General features: G+C 38.0%; 1 protein-coding gene across 2 annotated transcripts in view; it reads left to right on the forward strand.

Annotated features, from left to right (window-relative positions):
* The window catches only part of cstpp1 (centriolar satellite-associated tubulin polyglutamylase complex regulator 1), a 28,865-nt gene that overhangs the window by 2,464 nt on the left and 1,843 nt on the right, over positions 1-24,558 (forward strand). Inside the window, exons 3-8 of one of the 2 annotated variants that reach the window (XM_061969783.2) lie at positions 4,264-4,394; positions 9,438-9,522; positions 11,287-11,372; positions 13,028-13,220; positions 18,924-19,033; positions 21,311-21,374. In XM_061969783.2, the coding sequence (XP_061825767.1) occupies positions 4,264-4,394; positions 9,438-9,522; positions 11,287-11,372; positions 13,028-13,220; positions 18,924-19,033; positions 21,311-21,374 (669 nt within the window). The remainder of the gene's footprint in view (positions 1-4,263; positions 4,395-9,437; positions 9,523-11,286; positions 11,373-13,027; positions 13,221-18,923; positions 19,034-21,310; positions 21,375-24,558) is intronic. The other variant, XM_061969784.2, reaches the window with a different exon arrangement.

The raw sequence follows: 24,558 nt of genomic DNA on the forward strand, positions 1-24,558 counted from the left end.
ACAACATTCATACTCACATTCACACACGAGGGCCAATTTAGTGTTGTCAATCAACCTATCCCCAGGTGCATAGTGAAACCCAATATCTAAGTTACATTTAAACCAGTGTGGATGGCACTGGGATTAGGTGAGCAAAGTGTTTTGCCCAAGGACGCAATAGCTGTAACTAGGATGGCGGAAGCGGGGATCGAACCTGGAACCCTCAAGTTGTTGGCATGGCCGCTCTACCAACCAAATCCAACTTTCAAAATGTCATAACCATTTACCACCCTTTCAAAAAGGTTGGTATCACTGGAAAGCTTCCTAAACAATGAAGCAGAAAAAATAGGTTTTGTTATGTAATAATAACGGTAATTATTTTAAATCAATTAATTTGAAAGTACGACATGAATCAGTACGTCAATTTAAGGGTAACAAAAATCAACATCATTTGTTAAGTACAATTAATATTATTCAAATTAAATTTCAACACAGAATCACATGAAATCCTTCTTGCAGATAATACAGCAAATACGGCTTAATATATAGTCTATTACTACTGTACATAATAAAGTTTGGTAACACTTTAGTATGGGGAACACATATTCACCATTAATTAGTTGCTTATTAACATGCAAATTAGTAGCATATTGGCTTTTAATTAGTCATTATTAAGTACTTATTAATGCTTTATTCTGCATGGCCTTATTATACAACCATTAACTAAGAGTCTTCCCTCAATAACCTCAGAATTATTGCTTATTAGTAACCCTAACCCTTATATGTTCGCCTAGTGTCCAAATAACTCTAAATTCGGTCTTTGTTTCTTTAATAAGCAACTAATTAATGGTGGAAATGTTCCCCATACTAAAGTGTTACCTAAAGTTTCATAATAGGTACGATCAAGTTATTATAAGGTTTGACACTATCTGTGATGGAACAAAAGTACAAATCAAGAATCACTATTAGTTATGTGTATAAGTTATATGATTATAATAAACATGTTAATCAACGTTCAACTAAAATTTATAGCGAGTCAGTCCATCACAAATTCAATTTTTAGCCCACAATCAAGTCCCCACACACAAGGTCAGCACCGAGTTCTTTGAAACTTCAAAATCGGTTGCATCATCGTAAGTTTTTCCCTCACCCCAATATGCAACAGTGTAATCCGAACCCAAAGCAATGGTCACGTGATCTACTCATCATGTTAAATTACAAAATTTGGCACTCAAAATATGCACCAAAAAAAAAAATGAATAGCCTAAAATGAACGAACCAACATAAATTGTTTAAATATACAGTAAGGAAGACACCAGTTTCATATGCCCATTCACCGAACCCTTCTTTAGTGAAAAAAAAAAAATAAAATTTTTTTCAAATTCAAGACAAAGTTATATATTTTTGGTAACACTTTAGTATGGGGAACATATTCTAAGTAACAAAGACTTAATTTAGAGTTATTTGGTTAGGGTTAGCAGGTTAGGGCCAGGGTTAGAGGGTTAGGGTTATAATAAGGCCATGCCGAATAAGGCATTAATAAGTACAAAGGCCTACTGAAATGCGATTTTCTTATCTAAACGGGGATAGCAGGTCCATTCCATGTGTCATACGTGATGATTTCGCGATATTGCCATATTTTTGCTGAAAGGATTTAGTAGAGAACATCAACGATAAAGTTCGCAACTTTTGGTAGCTGATAAAAAAGCCTTGCCTCTACCGGAAGTAGCAGACGAGTAGCGTGACGTCACAGGTTGTGGAGCTCCTCACATCTGCACATTGTTTACAATCATGGCCACCAGCAGCGAGAGCGATTCGGACCGAGAAAGCGACGATTTCCCCATTAATTTGAGCAAGGATGAAAGATTCGTGGATGAGGAAAGTGAGAGTGAAGGACTAGAGGGCAGTGGGAGCGATTCAGATAGGGGTGATGCTGTGAGAGGCGGGTGGGACCTGATATTCAGCTGGGAATGACTAAAACAGTAAATAAACACAAGACATGTATATACTCTATTAGCCACAACACAACCAGGCTTATATTTAATATGCCATAAATTAATCCCGCATAACAAACACCTCCCCCCTCCCGTCCATATAACCCGCCAATACAACTCAAACACCTGCACAACACACTCAATCCCACAACCCAAAGTACCATTCACCTCCCCAAAGTTCGTACAGCACATATATTTCCCCAAAGTCCCCAAAGTTACGTACGTGACATGCACATAGCGGCACGGACGTACGGGCAAGCGATCAAATGTTTGGAAGCCGCAGCTGCATGCGTACTCACGGTACCATGTCTGTGTATCCAACTCAAAGTCCTCCTGGTAAGAGTCTCTGTTGTCCCAGTTCTCCACAGGCCAATGGTAAAGCTTGACTGTCATCTTCCGGGAATGTAAACAATGAAACACCGGCTGTGTTTGTGTTGTTGCTGCAGTCGGCCGCAATACACCGCTTCCCACCTACAGCTTTCTTCTTTGCTGTCTTCATTGTTCATTGAACAAATTGCAAAATATTCACCAACACAGATGTCCAGAATACTGTGGAATTTTGCGATGAAAACAGACGACTTAATAGCTGGCCACCATGCTGTCCCAAAATGTCCTCCACAATCCGTGACGTCACGCGCAGGCGTCATCATACCGAGACGTTTTCAGCAGGATATTTTGTATGAAATTTAAAATTGCACTTTAGTAAGCTAACCCGGCCGTATTGGCATGTGTTGCAATGTTAAGATTTCATCATTGATGTATAAACTATCAGACTGCGTGGTCGGTAGTAGTGGGTTTCAGTAGGCCTTTAATAATGACTAGTTAAGAGCCAATATGTTACTAATTTGCATGTTAATAAGCAACTAATTAATGGTGAATATGTTCCCCATACTAAAGTGTTACCATGTTTTTTTACTGGTGCACAAAATGAACCGTGTGAACATCACCTTGTTCAAAGAACAAAACCAACACAGTGCGTAAACTCACAACAAATTACACACCTGCAAATCAGTCTGACTTCTGCTGTTGCCGTATCCGTAATACACCGATAGGGAGAAGTTTTTATTTACACGATGAGTCGGGGGTGTCTTGACCTCCGCCGAACCCCTGAGCCCGACTCCCCGAACCCCTAGGGTTCGATCGAACCCAGGTTAAGAACCACTGCCTTAGATCCTATGTGTCAAAGTCAAGGCCCGCGGGATGATATTTGATTAGTATTAGAACCGGCATTATTGGTGTATGCTGTTTTACACGCATCAATACACCATCAGTGTTGGCGCTAGGAATTTTCAAAATGGGGCACCAGGGACCCCATCAAGTCATAAAAATGGAGTCACACAGTAAATTTTTGGAGTCCCACTTTTTTTGTAACCGTTTTGAAAACAAATGATAAATGTATGCATTATCCTGTTATATCTCACATTCTATATTGTGTGTTGGAAAAAGGTTGTCATAAACATTACTTAATCCATTAAAAAAAAAATGCAGTATTCAGTTATAAACATTCATTCACTTTCTTCTTTCTTTCATGGATCTAAAATTTACCGCTGCCGGTATTTTTTTCTATATTTTTATTGTAATATTTTCAGAATGTGTTTGTTCTATTTTAGGCCAAAGTAGACAAATAAAGCAATCTGAAGTTGTCTTTATTTTTTAGTTTTAATGCCATGATTTTAATAGTCCGGCCCGCTAGTGCACAGATTTTCCTCCATGTCGAGTGTAAACTTAGAAAACGTTGTCAGAGATTTGTGGTGCGTGGTTCTTGGTCACTGTCACTTTTGATCCGAAAATGTCAATATTTTAGATCAACTAGAATATGTGTTCTACATCATCAGTATTGGTGTATGGTGGTGATGGACACGCAAATGCAGGTGAACTCTGAATACAGCGGTCCGGTCGCTACTCAGATTGCGCGATCAAGCGAATACACACATACCTACTATAATTTATACTCGAAAATCATTTGTATGTGTATGTGTATATCATGTCACTAATGAGAAATTGTCATAGAAGGAATCTTGGCTTGGCTGTCAGAAGACTGCTTCTTAATGAGAGTATCACTTGAGGCACAAACAAAACAGATTATAACGAGAACAGAACACCAACCACATTCATAATGTCAAAGATAAAAGAACTAAGAGATATAATAGATGAACTAAATCAGTTACCTCATACACAGTGAGGCATGCTGGTAACAAGGAAGTAGAGGAGAATGTTTTAAGAGGCTCCCCCCAGCTCTACTAAAATATAATTAAGATTTGTTTTTATACTAATGTGTGTCTATTTGCAGTTTCAGCAGCGTGAAGAATAGTAACCACATCCTCTTCAGGGAGTTTAACTACATCAGGGCCACTCCTCATAACAGAGCTTCATTCATCAGAGTCTTCTGGAGGTGCTACAGACAGATTGGCAAGAGTGGAGGTGAGACATACCAAAAATGGTAAACACATGGTACAGTATTGCCTTAGCAACTTGCGTGCTTAATTGGTTTTGTGGTGAGCTCTCCAAAGCACTTGTATCTCTAATCGCCCATTGAAATTAGAGATGATAAATGCGTTAAAATGTAATATTGGAAATTATCAGTATCGTTTTTTTTATTATTGGTATCGTTTTATTTATTTTTCTTTTTTTCTTTTCTTTTATTTATTTTTTATTAAATCAACATAAAAAACACAAGATACACTTACAATTAGTGCACCAACCCAAAAAACCTTCCTCCCCCATTTACACTCATTCACACTCATTCACACAAAAGGGTTGTTTCTTTCTGTTATTAATATTCTGCTTCCTACATTATATATCAATATATATCAATACAGTCTGCAAGGGATGCAGTCCGTAAGCACACATGATTGTGCGTGCTGCTGGTCCACTAATAGTACTAACCTTTAACAGTTAATTTGACTAATTTTCATTAATTACTAGTTTCAATGTAACTGTTTTTATATTGTTTTACTTTCTTTTTTATTCAAGAAAATTTATTTATCTTATTTTATTTTATAAAATTTTTTAAAAAGTAACTTATCTTCACCATACTTGGTTGTCCAAATTAGGCATAATAATGTGTTAATTCCACGACTGTATATGTCGGTTGATATAGGTATCGGTTGATATTGGTATCGGTAATTAAAGAGTTGGACAATATCGGAATATCGGATATTGGCAAAAAGCCATTATCGGACATCCCTAATTGAAATGAATCAAACTGGTGCTTGGGCCACTCAAAACAGCGCAATTTTAAAATGTAACATGCCTTTTAAAAAGAAAAACACATTTTTTTGTTTAAAATATTGTATAAAAAACAATACAATAGAGCCCTGCGATGAAGTGGCGACATGTCCAGGGTGTAGCCCGCCTACCGCCCGAATGTAGCTGAGATAGGCTCCAGCGACCCCCCGTGACCCCGAAAGGGACAAGCGGTAGGAAATGGATGGATGGATGGACAATACAATAGAATTTATTATTTACTAAAAACTATGACTGCACAATTAATACAATTTTAATCACAATCGCGATTTTGGCTGCAAAGATGAAATGAGGACCTGGGTAATCGTTGGCAAGATTGACATTTAAAAAGCAGGCTGGGCTGCATATCAAATCAAGCACTTTTGCAATTGCGGTGGCAGAGAACAACCCTTTGAAGCACACGCCTGTATTCGCCAGAGGTCAATCAATCATTCAATCAATCATTCAGTCAATCAAACTTTACTTATACAGGACTGTTTCAGAAAATTAGAATATTGTGATAAAGTCCTTTATTTTCTGTAATGCAACTAAAAAGATGAAAATGTCATACATTCTGGATTCATTACACATCAACTGAAATATTGCAAGCCTTTTATTATTTTAATATTGCTTATTATAGCATATAGCTTAAGAAAACTCAAAAATTCCATCTCAAAAAATTAGAATATTTCCTCAGACCAAGTAAAAAATAAAGATTTATAACAGCAAAACAAAATCAAACATTTGAAAATGTCAATTAACGCACTCAGTACTTGGTTGGGAATCCTTTTGCACGGATTACTGCACCAATGCGGCGTGGCATGGAGGCAATCAGCCTGTGGCATTGCTGAGGTGTTATGGATGCCCAGGATGCTTCAATAGCGGCCTTTAGCTCATTTGCATTATTGGGTCTGGTGTGGAAGTAGTGTCAAAGAGCTTTGAGTACCTTGAAGGTAGAAAAGCGCTATACAAGTACAACCCATTTATTTATTTATATTATATTATTATATAATATATACAATATATAACAAATCCCAATTACCATGTACAATATTACAGTATATGTAACAGCTGCAGCAAAAAAAAGGGCAGCATAAAAGAGAGAGTAGATCCAGCAGAAAATATACATTATACATTTTGCCGATCGCTTTATTTCACTTCATTTCACTCGCTTCAATTCCGCGCAGTCTCGGCGTGCGTTTAAGACCGCACTGCTGTTATTAGATGACGACGGGTGTGGACAATGTTGGAGACAGACACATTTGTTCCACCCAAAAAGTATACCGCAGAGAAAAAAATATTTGATTTTGCTTTCATTTTGAAAGCGCAACACAGCATTCTGAGAGTGTTAAGGACAGGAGGAAACATGCAGCAGGCAATCTGTGTAAGGAACGTGTCCATGAATCTGCCTTGTTTATGACGTCCTGCTTATTTGGATGGGCAGTGGGTCTTTTGCTAACTGTGTCAGTGTTCCCAATAATAACAACAAGACTAGCTGAAATGTTTTGAGTTGTCACTGAAGCACAAAGCTTGTGTATTAGATGTGGGGGTTATCACTCCTGTTTATTTTTGTTGCCCAAACTTTTGCACTGATCCCCATGGTGTTGTTAGAGAAGAACAAAGCTTGTTTATTAGACTGTATTTTCATTTGCCAAGCTGCTTTGTGCTTTAAATTGATATTTAAAAGTAAACACCATGTTTTTTTTTTTCATTATTTGTGTGGTTTTTATGTCATTAAGTTTTTACAGTTCGTCTGACTTAGCGTTTTGTAAATGTTTTGCGGTGTAGAGCTATATGACATATTTCTGCTCTAACTTTTTATGTCTCTGTCTCTGTCCGGTTACCAATACCGTATGTGTACCATTCAGTCTTAAACTCATTCTTACGCCTTTGGACGCTTGCACAACACACTAGCAGGACTAACAGCCAACCATCATGCTAAATAGAGTCTGGAGACACTTTTCCATTGAGTGCCAACATTTCTTGCTGGTGTTCTAGAGAGACATGCTTCCCATTTTAATTTATGCACCCCCTGCATCTGTGCAACTGAATAAATCCAGGTAATGCAATAATGTAATTGGTCATTGAAGAACTCTTTCACAAATTCAGTCGTTACTCTAAATAACAATATTTTTGTATTTTGTAATTTAAAGGCCTACTGAAACCCACTACTACCGACCACGCAGTCTGATAGTTTATATATCAATGATGAAATCTTAACATTGCAACACATGCCAATTTTAAATTTCGCGTGAAATATCCGGCTGAAAACGTCTCGGTATGATGACGCGTGCGCGTGACGTCCCGGATTGTAGAGGACATTTTGGGACAGCATGGTGGCCAGCTATTAAGTCGTCTGTTTTCATCGCAAAATTCCACAGTATTCTGGACATCTGTGTTGGTGAATCTTTTGCAATTTGTTCAATGAACAATGGAGACAGCAAAGAAGAAAGCTGTAGGTGGGAAGCGGTGTATTGCGGCAGGTGTTGTGCCGGATAACGCACCCCCGCCGTAGAATGCACCCCCTGACTGTTGTGCCGGATAACACAGCCGGTGTTTCATTGTTTAAATTCCCGAAAGATGACAGTCAAGCTTTACCATTGGCCTGTGGAGAACTGGGACAACAGAGACTCTTACCAGGAGGACTTTGAGTTGGATGCGCAGACGCGGTACCATGAGTAGCATGCAGCTGCGGCTTCCAAACATTTGATCGCTTGCCCGTACGTGCGTGCCGCTATGTGCATGTCACGTACGTAACTTTGGGGACTTTGGGGAAATATATGTGCTGTATGAACTTTGGGGAGGTGAACGGTATTTTGGGCTGTGGGATTGAGTGTGTTGTGCAGGTGTTTGAGTTGTATTGGCGGGTTATATGGACGGGAGGGGGGATGTATTTGTTATGCGGGATTAATTTGTGGCATATTAAATATAAGCCTGGTTGTGTTGTGGCTAATATGTCTTGTGTTTATTTACTGTTTTAGGCATTCCCAGCTGAATATCAGGTCCCACCCGCCTCTCACAGCATCTTCTCTATCTGAATCGCTCCCACTGCCCTCTAGTCCTTCACTCTCACTTTCCTCATCCACGAATCTTTCATCCTCGCTCAAATTAATGGGGAAATCTCGGTTCGAATCACTCTCGCTGCTGGTGGCCATAATTGTAAACAAAGTGCGGATGTGAGGAGCTCCACAACCTGTGACGTCACGCTACTCGTCTGCTACTTCCGGTACAGGCAAGGCTTTTTTATCAGCGACCAAAAGTTGCGAACTTTATCGTCGATGTTCTCTACTAAATCCTTTCAGCAAAAATATGGCAATATCGCGAAATGATCAAGTATGACACATAGAATGGACTTGCTATCCCCGTTTAAATAAGAAAATCGCATTTCAGTAGGCCTTTAATATATATGTTTTCACACAACAAATGATCAAATGAATGATTAGGTCAAGTGGGGGTGTATAATTGATGACGCCCGGAACACCGATGAAATGTGACCATAAAAAGTAATGTAATGAGAAAAGACAAAAATATGTGTCTTTAATTGTATGGATGACTTTAATTCAGCCTTTTATTAGACTATTAAATTAGATGATGGCGTCGCATTCAAACCTCTCCCCCGCCCCAACACTGTTTTACCTAACATAATGAATAATTGTGATTAATAATCGTGATTTCATTTTTGACAGATATAATCGTGATTATTATTTTGGTCATAATCGTGCAGCCAGCCCCTCTAAAAACTGCAGTAATTTCATGAGGTAATATAATGATAATAATAATAATGTATAGCGTTTACCTTGAAGAGTAGACTTCTACGGTATCTGCTTCCAGCTGCTTCTCCGTCAAACACACCGTCAGCAGTTTATCTATATTTGTATGGATAAATGTCAATCATTGTGATATAATGACAGAGATGTGTGTAACTCAAATATTTGCTGGCAACTTAGGAGCATAACAATTAGCCAAAACACTCTTAAATTGAGGTACCACTTTATAGTGCTTTTATACCTTCAAGGTACTCAAATCGCTTTTACACAGTTACCTCATTTACCTATACTGATAACGCAACTTGGGATACAGTATCTTGTTTTTGTGTCTTAAAGACTCTTTAACAAAGACTTTGTAAACATTATAATTTTAAACAAATCCAAGCCCTAAGAAGTTTCTTTAAAAAAGCCCCAGCTTAGTTGATATGTACTCTTTGTGTGATGTCCTTTAAAATGACTGTGTTGTTTACAGATATGCTGTCCATGTTGGAGTATAGCTCCCTACTTCAATTACTATGCCCAGACTTCCCAGTGGAGATAGTAAAGAATGCTGCCAGGTCAGTCATCATCGTTTACACTTATATGGTTTTGTTTGACATCACTCGCAGCGAGCATGTTTTGGCCTGACAAATTCATTCAGGAAATTGAGGGTTCAAATCTCTGTTGGGGTATCTCTGTGTGCCAGGTACTCCACCTACCTTCCACATCCCCAAAAGCATTCATGTTAGGTTAATTGGATGATCTGACTATTAATTTAGACTATATGGATTACGATTGGATGGCAACCTGTCCTTGTTGTACCCTGCCTCTCACCCGAAGTCAGCTGGGGTCAGCTTCAGCTTACCCGTGACCTTAATGAGACAAGCGTTATAGAAAATGAATAAACGAATGAGCATTGCTTTGAATGTGAGCACTGGTAATGTCAGCTTCACGTGTAATTACAGAACATTTGTTCGTTGGCGTGCCACGTAAACAATGTATTTGCATATTTTATAGTATACGGCAATTTTCCAAAACCAGTTTGCGGCAACTGGTCAAAAGTGGGGTCCTGTCAATGCAAGGCTTCACAGCTGACAAAGCGAATCATAGCAAAAACCACTACGAGGTCAAATACTTACAGTGGGTATGAAAATAAGTCAGACCCCTTTAAAATGTTCACACTTTGTTTCATTGCAGCAATTAGCTAAAATGAAAAAAAGTACATTTTATTTCTCATTAATGTACATTCAGCACACCTATCTCTGGGCAGTTTCACTCATTCCTCTTTGCAGCACATCTCAAGCTCCATCAGATTTGATGATAAGCCTTGATTTTCATCCAGGATGTCTCTGTATATTGCTGCATTTATCTTTCTCTTTATCCTGACTAGCCTCCCAGTTCATGCCGCTGAAAACCACCCCCAGAGCATGATGCTACCATCACCATGTTTCAGTGTAGGGATGGTATTGGCCTGGTATTGAGCGGTGCCTGGTTTCCTACAAACATGATGCCTGGCATTCACGCCAAAGAGTTCAAGCTTTGTCTCATCAGACCAAATACATTTTGTTTCTCATGGTCTGAGAGGCTATCAGGTGCATTTTGGCAAACTTTCTTTTACAAAGAGAGGGCTTCGTCTGGCCACTCGACCATACAGGCCTGATTGGTGGATTGCTGCAGAGATGGAAGTTTCTCGTCTCCCTACAAAGGAATGCTGGAGCTCTGACAGAGTGACCATCAGGTTCTTGGTCTCCTCCCTGACTAGACAAAGATGAATGCAGCAATGTACAGAGACATCCTGGATGAAAAACCAACACTTCCAATCCTATCTGATGGAGGTTGAGAGGTGCTGCAAAGAGGAATGAGCGAAACTGTCCAAAGTTAGGTGAGCTAAGCTCTGGGCAACGTATTCAAAAAGACTTGAGGCCGTAATTGCTGCCAAAGGTGCATTAACAAAGTATTGAGCAAAGGGTCTGAATACATATGTACATGTGATTTCTTAGTTTTTTTATTTTGAATATATTTGCAAAAATGTCTATATTTCTGGGGGGGTTTCTGTCAAGATGGGGTGTTGAGTCTACATTCATGAGAAATAAAATTAACTTTTTTGACTTCAGCAAATGGCTGCAATGAAACAAAAAGTGAACAATTTAAAGGGGTCTGAATACCTTCAATACCCACTGTGCTACCGTACTGCCCCATTCTCTTTTGATCAAAATAATTTTAGTAATATTTTTATTATGTATTTAGGAATGTCAGCCTGAAATCAAAATACATGTACACGTCCATAGACAAACACAACTACTAATATATATTTTTTTCAATCACTCTCTTTTTTCCTTTAGAATTGCTTTGATGAATGAGGGCGCAGACTGCTTGATGTCTTTCTCGGACTTCCTTTACGCCTTCCAACTGCAGTTTTACTACCAAGGTGCATTTCATGATGTTTGGGTTTATTAGGACGAGGAAAACATGTATTCTGACATGAGCGAAAATGTCAGCGCGTGTCAATATTCTTTGATATAGTACAAACCCTTTTTCCATATGAGTTGGGAAATTGTGTTAGATGTAAATATAAACGGAATACAATGATTTGCAAAACCTTTTCAACCCATATTCAGTTGAATGCACTACAAAGACAACATATTTGATGTTCAAACTCATAAACATTATTTTTTTGGGAGACAGGTCTGGACTACAGGCAGGCCAGTCTAGTACCCGCACTCTTTTACTATAAAGCCGCGTTGATGTAACACGTGGCTTGGCATTGTCTTGCTGAAATAAGCAGGGGCGTCCATGGTAGCGTTGCTTGGATGGCAACATATGTTGCTCCAATACCTGTATGTACCTTTCAGCATTAATGGCCCCTTCACAGATGTGTAAGTTACCCATGTCTTGGGCACTAATACACCCCCATACCATCACACATGCTGACTTTTACACTTTGCGCCTATAACAATCCGGATGGTTCTTTTCCTCTTTGGTCCAGAGGACACGACAGTTTCCAAAAACAACTTGAAATGTGGACTCGTCAGACCACAGAACACTTGTCCACTTTGTATCAGTCCATCTTAGATGAGCTCAGGCCCAGCGAAGCTGACGGCGTTTCTGGGTGTTGTTGATAAACGGTTTCGCCTTGCATAGGAGAGTTTTAACGTGCACTTACAGATGTAGCGACCAATTGTAGTTACTGACAGTGGGTTTCTGAAGTGTTCCTGAGCCCATGTGGTGATATCCTTTACACACTGATGTCGCTTGTTGATGCAGTACAGCCCGAGGGATCAAAGGTCACGGGCTTAGCTGCTTACGTGCAGTGATTTCTCCAGATTCTCTGAACCCTTTGATGATATTACGGACCGTAGATGGTGAAATCCCTAAATTCCTTGCAATAGCTGGTTGAGAAAGGTTTTTCTTAAACTGTTCAACAATTTAATTACACATTTGTTGACAAAGTGGTGACCCTCGCCCCATCCTTGTTTGTGAATGACTGAGCATTTCATGGAATCTACTTTTATACCCAATCATGGCACCCACCTGTTCCCAATTTGCCTGTTCACCTGTGGGATGTTCCAAATAAGTGTTTGATGAGCATTCCTCAACTTTATCAGTATTTATTGCCACCTTTCCCAACTTCTTTGTCACGTGTTGCTGGCATCAAATTCTAAAGTTAATGATTATTTGCAAAAATAAAAAAGTTTATCAGTTTGAACATCAAATATGTTGTCTTTGTGGCATATTCAACTGAATATGGGTTGAAAATGATTTGCAAATCATTGTATTCCGTTTATATTTACATCTAACACAATTTCCCAACTCATATGGAAACGGGGTTTGTACTTTAATTGCATTTTTGTCTCAAACGCATATATTTGCTTTTTCACAAGCCATCTATTTGATAACATATTTTATTTGAAGTCTTAAATTTAATATAGTCAACTATTGCTCAATTATTATTCATCGTATTAGTATACTGTTAAGAAATCATTTCAAATTGTAGTATGTACTTCACAAATAATACAAATATTGACTTTTTATAATTTTTTTCAACTGACTTCTACTTTTCCGCTACTTGAATTGTGTTTGTAGAATTCCTGGACAGTGTGCTGCTGATTTACCAGGACCTGTTGGCAGGAAAGAGTCCAAACACTGTCATAGTTCCCACATCAGCTTCCGTCGAACAACTTCCTTGCTTGGCCTTAGAGGAAAAACGGGATCTTGAGATAGAGGCTTCCACTCTGGCTGGATGCATAGATGCCCTCTGTGACCGCTTCAGACACAGGTAGGACACCTTTTACACAAGCTGTGCCATGCTTGAGTACACTTGACACCTAAAGTGACCATGTCTTTAAATTCGGCTGGTCCTAGGAAAGTACAAATCACATCATGATGACGGTCATCCCCACAGGGCTCTTTCTTCCTATTTGCATAACTGTCGATGATACATGACAAGTAAAACATACATTGTATGTTTAGAAATACAAATTAGCTTTCTCCTATCACTTTATTTCGTTGGGTTTTTTATTAGAGAAGGGAATTTTTTGGGCATCTCATGATTTCATTCCGATTCTTGGGGTGACGACTTTGATTCAGAAACAGTTCTTGATTCAGCACGATTCTTGTAATATATTTATTATTTGGTATTGAAATTCAAATAAAACCTTTACAAAACAGGTTACACTAGGTTACAAAAGTTCCTCTTCGCTGCTGACGTACGACTTGGCCTAAAAAATTTCCTTTTAAAAAATTAATTTTTACAATTTTATTTAAAAAAATCACAATGTTAAAGGGGAACTGCACATTTGTTTTGGTTTTACCGATCATTCACAATCATTATGAAAGACACAACAACGGATGTATTTTTTTAATGTATTCTAAATATTAAATAAATGCAATCAAAAGTCCACTTGCAATGGAGCATGTAGTAGTCGCTCTATTCTGTCTATAAAAGCTCTTAAAAACATCCAAACACTTCCATTAAGGTTTTATATACATGTTGTAAGTATATATAATATAGTTACAGACCTATTGATAATAATATTTAATATTTAGGTATTTTGATTAATTTAGGCATACGCGGCGCATCAATTTCAAAAACGCATTACAACATACATCACTGATTATTACTCACTGCAGACTTCATGAGAGCCAACAAACATAATAAAACATCACTTACTGTACAATGTCTGCTGTCTTTAGGATGCTGACTGATAGAATCTTGTTATAGTCCGGTTTTAGATGAAAACTGACTCATAATCATGGCGAAGAATAGGGGGGTGGAACCAAGCGCCTTTTCGTGTCGTTCTCGCCATTACCAGGTCTAAATTGTCTGTCAAAGTGTCCCAACTTGTCGGAATACGTCCTCATTCTTCTACTATCCAGGTGAGAGGCATTATTTATGATCTACGATGAACTTTCGCAAGCAAAGGAAATGAGGAAACACCTTACCACTATATGATGTCAACATTGGCACACACTCTGGTGATCACAGCGCTGCTATAAATTGTTTGTTTGCGTTAGCGCTTATAACAATATCACTAATACTTGGTTAATATTCAAGTCACGAAATGTTAAAGGAGTATTGTTGGTGCTTTTTTGATGTCTTTAATTGGGTTTTATGGGCGGAATAAAGGACCTCCCATTGGCTCCACTGATAGCTGACTTTTATTTACATTTATATTGAGTTACAATGCAAAAAATACATACGTCGTCATGTCTTTTATAATGATTGTGAATGATAGGCAAAATTCCCCAAAAAGTGCAGTTCCCCTTTAATCAATCTAATATAAGAAAATAAAGCAATCTAACTCCAACCCAATCCCAGCTTTACAATACTTACAATGGGATAGAAATAGAGATGTCCGATAAATGCGTTAAAATGTAATATCGGAAATTATCGGTATTGTTGTTTTTTTTTATCGGTATCGTTTTTTATTATTATTTTTTATTTATTTTATTTTTATTAAATCAACATAAAAAACACAAGATACACTTACAATTAGTGCACCAACCCAAAAATCCTCCCTCCCCCATTTATACTCATTCACACTCATTCTCACAAAAGGGTTGTTTCTTTCTGTTATTAATATTCTGCTTCCTACATTATATATCAATATATATCAATACAGTCTGCAAGGGATACAGTCCGTAAGCACACATGATTGTGCGTGCTGCTGGTCCACTAATAGTACTAACCTTTAACAGTTAATTTTACTCATTTTCATTAATTAGTAGTTTCTATGTAACTGTTGTTATATTGTTTTACTTTCTTTTTTTATTCAAAAAAATGTTTTTAATTTATTTATCTTATTTTATTAATTTTTTTAAAAAGTACCTTATCTTCACCATACCTGGTTGTCCAAATTAGGCATAATAATGTGTTAATTCCACGACTGCATATATCGGTTGATATCGGTATCGGTTATTTAAAGATTTGGACAATATCGAAATATCGGATATCGGCAAAAAGCCATTATCGGACATCCCTAGTTAGAAATGTACAAACCACAAAGTAATTGAAAAGACATACAAATACAATACTTATTTAATACAATACTAAAAAAAAGAAATCCAAAAATGTATAAAAGCAACAGCATAAATAATATTAATATCATTACCGGTAATGTTTTTAATCCGATTTTTTTTTTTTTTTCTAAAGTAAATTGCAAAACAAACATAATTTTCTTTTTTTCTTTAATCGATTCTTGAAATTTATGAATTGATTTAAAATAGGAATAAATAAAAATAGCGATTTGGATGTGAATACATTTTTGGAGCATCCCTAGTTTTTAAGTGAAAACCTGGTGAGTGCTCTTAAGTGGCTGAAGGACCACAGTAGTGTTCGCTGCTCGTTGAGAAGAGCAATGTGTGCTTTTGTGTTAGTCTCCAAAAGTGACAATAAAACCAGGGAACAGTCGCTAGATTTTTCGTTCGTCAATTTTTTGAAAAATACAATCTATAGCGAGGTGTGGCTACTTGCCTAAATACAGCAACAAAGTTACTGAGTTAGCAACACTGATCATTTTTGCTACATCTTTTTATTCTCTCGCAGATCAGGTGCTTCTAAAAAGCAGGGTTGTGGTGCCATCTACTGTACGGAAGTTGTAATATTAGCGCAAACACATCAAAACATCATTCAACCTATTCTTAAGTACTATAAACATGCTTTCTGTCAAAAGCAGGACAAAATTCACATGTGTTATAATTACTGCAACCAAAACCATTGGACTGCTTCCACCCAACCTCGCTGCATCCCACCCACTACAAAGTGGAGTTTTTGTATGTACGAGTCTGTGGAAAATAATTTCTCAAGTGGACAATAAATTGTAGTGACAAGCTGCATTCACAGTAATGGTCGGCGATTCTGGGAAATTTGATATCAATCTAATACCGAATGAATGCAGGGACAGTATCACTGATACCTGTACCTCTCCTTCTGACTTAAAACGACATGATCATTGAATCATTTTGTAAATTAGCCTCTACCTAGTCGATTATGATCATGGGAACACAGGACAACTATGTTATGCAAACACTAATGACTAATACAACTTAAAACAAGGTAAAAGTAAATATACAGTACAGGTCAAACGTTTGGACACACCTTCTTTTCAAAGCGTTTTCTTTATTTTCATGACTATTTACATTGTAGATTGTCATTGAAGGCATCAAAACTATGAATGAACACATGTGGAGTTATGGACGTAACAAAAAAATGTAAAATAACTGAAAACATGTTTTATATTCTAGTTTCTTCAAAATAGCCACCCTTTGCTCTGATTAGTGCTTTGCACACTCTTGGCATTCTCTCAATGAGCTTCAAGAGGTAGTCACCTGAAAGGGTTTTCATTACACAGGTGTCATAGTTTTGATGCCTTCAGTGACAATCTACAATGTAAATAGTCATGAAAATAAAGAAAACGCATTGAAATGAGAAGGTGTGTCCAAACTTTTGGCCTGTACTGTATGTAATAGGTAAACCAATTCCACTATTATACACACAATTTGTATGAGAAAGAAGTCAGTATTGCAAAACAACAAAAATAGGAACAATGTAACAAAGATATAAATCTGAAAATGTAAACAAAAGCACTAAAATAACTTCCATTACACACAGATATTTGTGGAAAAATAACATCAGTAGTCCTTAGAGCAGGGATGTCAAACTCAAATACAGAGTGGGCCAAAATTTCAAACTGAACAAAGCCGCGGGCCAAGGTTGAACAAATTAACCTTTTAGTAGGGACCCAAACAAATTTTGCATTGAATATTGAACAAGCAAGGCTTATATAACTTTATAGTGACATGCAAAGTTTCAAATAATAATAATAATAATTTAAAAATATCAATGGCATATCAAATACAATTTAAATAAAAATGTATTGCCTCTTTTCTATTTGCAGCCTTCTGAGGTAAATATCAACATTAACTTTTTCCACAGGCTAATAAATTTGAAAATAAAATAACAATGAATAAACCAACCATTCAGGACTTTAAACTGCTCAGTTTGCAACACACTGATCTAATCTGATGTGCCCAAGCCAGACACCTGCCATCTTTTCTTGGATGCTAGTTCATTAATGTCGGGGCTCAGGCTTTGAGCTGAGGCAACCTTCATTATCGAATGAAGTTGTTCATCAGTCATTATACCTCGTAGTCCACCCGGACCACAGTCTTGGGGGCGTGCCTTAAAGGCACTGCGTTTAACGTCCTCTACGAGCTGCCGCCACGTCTGCTTTTCATCCATTCTAACAATGTGCCGGCCCAGCCACAAGATATGTGCGGCTTCTGTACGCACACTCACGAGAATGCAATGCATACTTGACCAACAGCGATACAGGTTACACTGAGGGGGTCCGTATAAATAACTTTAACACTGTTAGAAATATGCGCCACACTGTGAATCCACACCAAACAAGAATGACAAACACATTTCGGGAGAACATCCGCACTGTAACACAACATAAACACAACAAAACAAATACCCAGAATCCCATGCAGCCCTAACTCTTCCGGGCTGCAATATACACCCCCGCTACCACCAAACCACCCTCCCCCTGCCCCTCCCCCTCAGTGCGTCGATTGAGGTGGGCGGGCGGGGTTGGTGGTCATTTTCAATCCATCAAGATAAAAAAAATGATATCAAAATCAAATTACAGGATGTTATTTATGTAGTTTGATCATTTTCCTCGACTGATGTACATATGTAGCATCATCTACAAAGATATAAAGAATTGCTATAGCGACATCCAGTGGACACATTTAGAACAGCGGTTTCTTCCATTCTAAAATTTCAGGTTAATTTTTATACTTAGCAAACTCATCCCGCGGGCCGGGTAAAACCTGTTCACGAGCCTGATCCGGCCCTCGGGCCGTACATTTGACACCCCTGTTTTAAACCATTCACAAAAGTTTTAAATGTAATTTTAGGCTCGTGGTCTGATGGGAGCGTCTCCTCGAAGAGTAAAGAGAAAGAAAAATTACTTTCAGACTGTAGAACCTTTACCTTGACTAAAATTGAAGGAAGAAACCAGTTATAATAATAATAGTAATAATAATGGATTAGATTTTATATTGCGCTTTTCTATAATTAGATACTTAACTCACAGAGAAGTGGGAACCCATCATTCATACCACTGCTCCCCTCACCTCCCAGGGGGTGATCAAGGGTGATGGGTCAAATGCAGAGAATCATTTCGCCACACCTAGTGTGTGTGTGACAATCATTGGTATTTTAACTTTAACTTTAACTTATAGTTTTGCAACAGCTTCTATACAATGACACAAAACAGCGGCAGCATTTATCATAATTCCTCATTATTCCAACAGAACAAGCACACATCCAAGGCAACACAGAAGTGACTTGGAAATGTTGTTCAGTGACCTCACCAGGTCCCGGATTTAAACCCTGTTGAATATCTACGGAGAGACATAGGAATGGCTGTCCAAAAACTTGACCTAATGACATGTTTGTGTGTGCATGCAGTCATCCTCCCAGGTCATGTTTAAAAGACGCACTAGAGGAAAGTGGCAAGGTGGCGTACGACAGCTTACTGAGGAGCCTGGCCAAACATGAGATCATAAACCAAACCATTGGTAAGATTGGCATTGCACATTCTCATCAGATTCATGTAATAAATACAGTGCATCTGGAAAACCGTCACAGCGCTTCACTTGTTTTTCCATATTTTGGTATGTTAAGTTATATTTAAAAATGGAATTAATAATTTTTGTCCCCCCAAATCCTACACACAACACCCTCTAATGACAATGTGATTTTTTATATTTTGCAAATTTAGTTTAAAAAAAAGACAGCACAAGTGCATAAGCTTTTTAATGAATTTGCAATTCCAAAAAAAACTTTTGACATTGTCATTATGGAGTATTGTGTGTAGAATTTTGAGAACAAAAATGAATTTATTCCATTTTGAAATAAGACTGTAACATAACAAAACGTGGAAAAAGTGAAGCACTGTGAAGACTTTCCGGACGCACTGTACATACTGTTGTTTGAATGTTCAATTATTGATGTTCTCATTGTCACTTTATCGATGTTTTCATTGTCACTCTATGGCAGAGGTCGGCAACCCGCAGCTCTTTGACCACTCTGATGCGGCTCAGCTGCATACTTGCCGACCCTCGGGAGACTTCCGGATTTCAGTGCCTCTCCCTGTAATGTCCCGGGGCAATTATTCTCCGATTTTCGCCCTATCAACAATAATAAGGGCATTCTGTGATGACACAGCATTTAGCGCGCTCTACAACCAGCAGTAATAGCGTGCCAGTCCAGGTACATGTTGTATGCAGCTTCTGCTTGCACACGAAAGTGACAGCAAGGCATACTTGGTCATACTTGCCAACCCTCCCGGATTTTTTCGGGAGACTCCCGAAATTCAGCGCCTCTCCTGAAAATCTCCCGAAATTCAGGCGGACACAGGTTGGAAAGTATGTACTTGGTCCACAGCCATACAGGTCACACTGACGGTGGCGAAATAAACAACTTATATGCGCCACACTGTGAACTCACACCAAACAAGAATGACAAACACATTTCGGGAGAACATCCGCACAGTAACACAACATAAACACAACTCAACAAATACCCAGAATCTCATGCATCCCTAACTCTTCCGGACTACATTATACACCCCCCCCCACCCAACCCTGCCCCCCCACACATCAACCCCCCCCGTGCGTCGGTTGAGGTGGGCGGGGTTTGGTGGTAGCGGGGGTGTATAATGTAGTCCGGAAGAGTTAGGGATGCATGGGATTCTGGGTATTTGTTCTGTTGTGTTTATGTTGTGTTACTGCGTGGATGTTCTCCCGAAATGCGTTTGTCATTCTTGTTTGGTGTGGATACACAGTTTGGCGCATATTAGTAAGAGTGTTAAAGTTGTTTATATCGCTACCGTCAGTGTGACCTGTATGGCTGTGGACCAAGTATGCCTTGCTGTCACTTTCGTTTGCAAGCAGAAGCTGCATACAACATGTACCTGGACTGGCACGCTGTCAATGCTGGTTGTAGAGAGCGTTAAATGCCGTGTCATCACGGCACGCCCTTTTTATTGTTGTTTGGGTGAAAATCAGCAGACAGTCGAGAGAAAAGTGGACTTGAATTTCGGGGATCTCCCGGTAAAATCGGGAGGGTTGGCAAGTATGACCCTGTCAAGCGCCATACATATAAAACTCGCAGGCCGCAGTAACATTACATTTTCATATTAAGGTGCGGGCCGCGTGTTTGAAACCCCTGGTTTATACATAGCACAAAGCAAAAAAAAACTTTGTATGCAGTGTTATTTCCTTTTTAATTTCAAAAGAGTTTTGTGGCTCCCATTGTTTTCTTTCATTTGTGAAACTGGTCAAAATGGCTCTTTGAGTGGTAAAGGTTGCCGACCCCTGCTCTATGGGATTTATTTGAACTGTTGTGGAATGATTACACAACATACATCTTTAATCATGGAGAGAATGCCAAGCGTGTGCAAAGCCGTAATCAGAGCAAAGGGTGGCTATTTTGAAGAAACTAGAATATAAAACATGTTTTCAGTTATTTCACCTTTTTTTTGTTAAGTACATAACTCCACGTGTTCATTCATAGTTGTGATGCCTTCAGTGACAATCTACAATGTAAATAGTCATGGAAATAAAGAACACGCATTGAATGAGGAGAAGGTGTGTCCAAACGTTTGGCCTGTACTGTACATAATAAAAACTTTCCGAAGAAACTGTTCAAATAAATCATTGAGGTGGCAAAAATGAATATGACATTCATGCCCATGGATTAAATACTATATGACCCACATTTAGTTGTTTCACACGAAAGCAAGATGTATAATTACAAACAGTAAATGTTCTGTCTTTGCTTGTTGGCCGTAGGAGCATTACCGAGCAAGACCGAGGTACTAATTGACCAGGACTTGGACCAGGAACTGGACAAACTGTGAGAAATGACATATTGTCAAAAACATTTTATTATTAGATCCCCTGCTGGTTGATGAACAGTCCAATATTTTTGGTAGGTTTATTTAACAGAGACAACAGAATTTCAGGTGTTACACAACCTACCGATATCAGGGCGGATACTCTACCCACTCGGCCACCTACTCAGGTGGCCGAGTGGGTAGAGTATCCGCCCTGAGATCGGTAGGTTGTGAGTTCAAACCCCGGCTGAGTCATACCAAAGACTATAAAAATGGGAGCCATTACCTCCCTGCTTGGCACTCTGCATCAACGGTTGGAATTGGGGGTTAAATCACCAAAAATTATTCTCGGGCGCGGCACCGCTGCTGCTCACTGCTCCCCTCACCTCCCGGTGGGTGTACAAGGGGATAGGTCAAATGCAGAGGACACATTTCACCACACCTAGTGTGTGTGTGACTATCAGTGGTACTTTAATTAACAAACCTGCTCAGTGGCCGAGTGGATAGAGTATCCGCCCTGAGATCGGTAGGTCGTGAGTTCAAACCCCGGCCGAGTCATACCAAAGACTATAAAAATGGGACCCATTACCTCCCTGCTTGGCACTCAGCATCAAGGGTTGGAATTGGGGGTTAAATCACCAAAATGATTCCCGAGCGCAGTCACCGCTGCTGCTCACTTGACCCCTCTCCTCCCAGGGGGGTGGAACAAGGGGGAGGATCAAATGCAGAGTGTAATTTCACCACACCTAATGTGTGTGTGACTATCATTGATACTTTAACTTTAATAAAGGTTATAGATTCATCCGTGTTTGATTGAGCAAAACAAGAATTCTGAACCCCACATTCATTCATGAAGGAATTTATTGCACTACCAAGTCACAGCCTTAAAACATTGTGGATTTGAACAGTATCTCTAAAAAGAAGTGGGAAAAAAATCCCTCCTGAACTACAAACCCCGTTTCCATATGAGTTGGGAAATTGTGTTAAATGAGTTGAGTTTGAGTTTTGAGTTTATTTCGAACATGCAAGTATACAACATGATACATCACAATCTCCAGTTTCTCTTTTCAACATGTTCGAAAAGGAGTAGGAAGAAGCAAAGCTTATTTAATCCTACCCCTTTTCTTTTACATGACAGTTGCTAAAACTTTTGTTCACTTCCTGTTCTCAATTTATTCACAATATACTCCATAAGTAATCACAATAAAATAAGTAAATAAATAATAATTGGTGAAGTAAGTTACATTTCATATGTTGAGATAAGTAAGATTATTTTGTGAGTGAAAGAATGAAAGAATGGATGAGTTAAATAAATTCAGAATGTTTATCATGGTTCTTCTTCTTTGTACTTTGTAAACACTTTAAGTTTGAAGAGTTTCTTGAAGTGGATCATATTAGTACATTGTTTAATTGCTTTGCTTAATCCATTCCATAATTTAATTCCACATACTGATATACTGAAGGTCTTAAGTGTTGTACGTGCATACAAATGTTTTAAATTACATTTCTCTCTAAGATTATATTTCTCCTCTTTTTTTGAGAAGAATTGTTGTATATTCTTGGGTAGCAGGTTATAGTTTGCTTTGTGTATAATTTTAGCTGTTTGCAAATTCACTATGTCGTAGAATTTCAGAATCTTTGATTCAATAAATAAAGGATTTGTGTGTTCTCTATATCCAACATGATGTATTATTCTAACTGATCTTTTTTGTAACACCGTTAATGAATGAAGTGTACTTTTGTAATTATTTCCCCATATTTCTGCACAATAACTCAGATATGGTAACACTAGTGAGCAGTAGAGAATATGAAGTGATTTTTTGTCTAGAACATGTTTTGCTTTATTCATTATTGACGTGTTTCTTGCTACTTTATGTTGTATATTTTTTACGTGAGATTTCCAGTTCAATTTATCATCAATCATTATACCTAGAAATTTGGTTTCATTTACTCTTTCAATTTCTATTCCGTCTATTTGTATTTGTGTTTGACTTTCTCTTCTACTGTTACCAAATAGCATTATTTTAGTTTTACTGAGATTCAACGATAGTCTGTTTTTGTCAAACCATCTTTTTAATTTGTTCATTTCTTCTGTTATTATTTGTAGTATCTTCTGTGTATTCTCTCCTGAACAAAACGCTGTTGTATCATCCGCAAATAATACTAACTTTAAATCTTTTGTAACTTTACAAATGTCATTTATATATAGATTGAATAATTTAGGTCCTAGTATTGATCCCTGAGGTACACCACAGGATATATTTAGCGTTGTAGAGGTGTGTTCGCCTACCTTCACGTATTGTTTCCTGTTCATTAGATAACTTCTTATCCAGTTTAAGACTAACCCTCTGATGCCATATCGTTCTAGTTTTTTGATTAAAATATTGTGATTAATTGTGTCAAATGCTTTAGTTAGATCCATAAAAACTGCTGCCGCACATTTTTTATTATCTATAGCATTGGTAATTTCTTCTGTAATTTCAATTAAAGCCATCGAAGTTGAAACATTAGCTCTGTATCCATATTGATTTTCTTCGAGTATTCTATTTTTATTTATGAAACTCTCTAATCTGTTATTGAACAGTTTTTCAATGATTTTAGAAAATTGTGGAAGTAAGGAAACAGGTCTATAGTTTGTAAATTGATGTTTGTCGCCAGTCTTATAAATTGGTGCAACTTTAGCTATTTTCATTTTGTTTGGAAATGTACCTGTTTGAAATGATAGGTTACTAATATACTATATTTATATATATATATATAAATGTATATATATATATATATATAAATGTAAATATAAACGGAATACAATGATTTGCAAATCATTTTCAACCCATATTCAGTTGAATGCACTACAAAGACAACATATTTAATGTTCAAACTTATAAACTTTTTTTTTTTTTTCAAATAATAATTAACTTAGAATTTCATGGCTGCAACACGTGCCAAAGTAGTTGGGAAAGGCCATGTTCACCACTGTGTTACATGGCCTTTCCTTTTAACAACACTCAGTAAACGTTTGGGAACTGAGGAGACACATTTTTTAAGCTTCTCAGGTGGAATTCTTTCCCATTCTTGCTTGATGTACAGCTTAAGTTGTTCAACAGTCCGGGGGTCTCCGTTGTGGTATTTTAGGCTTCATAATGCGCCACACATTTTCAATGGGCGACAGGTCTGGACTACAGGCAGGCCAGTCTAGTACCCGCA

Source organism: Nerophis lumbriciformis, linkage group LG10 (genome assembly GCF_033978685.3).
Source record: "Nerophis lumbriciformis linkage group LG10, RoL_Nlum_v2.1, whole genome shotgun sequence".
NCBI lineage: Eukaryota > Metazoa > Chordata > Actinopteri > Syngnathiformes > Syngnathidae > Nerophis > Nerophis lumbriciformis.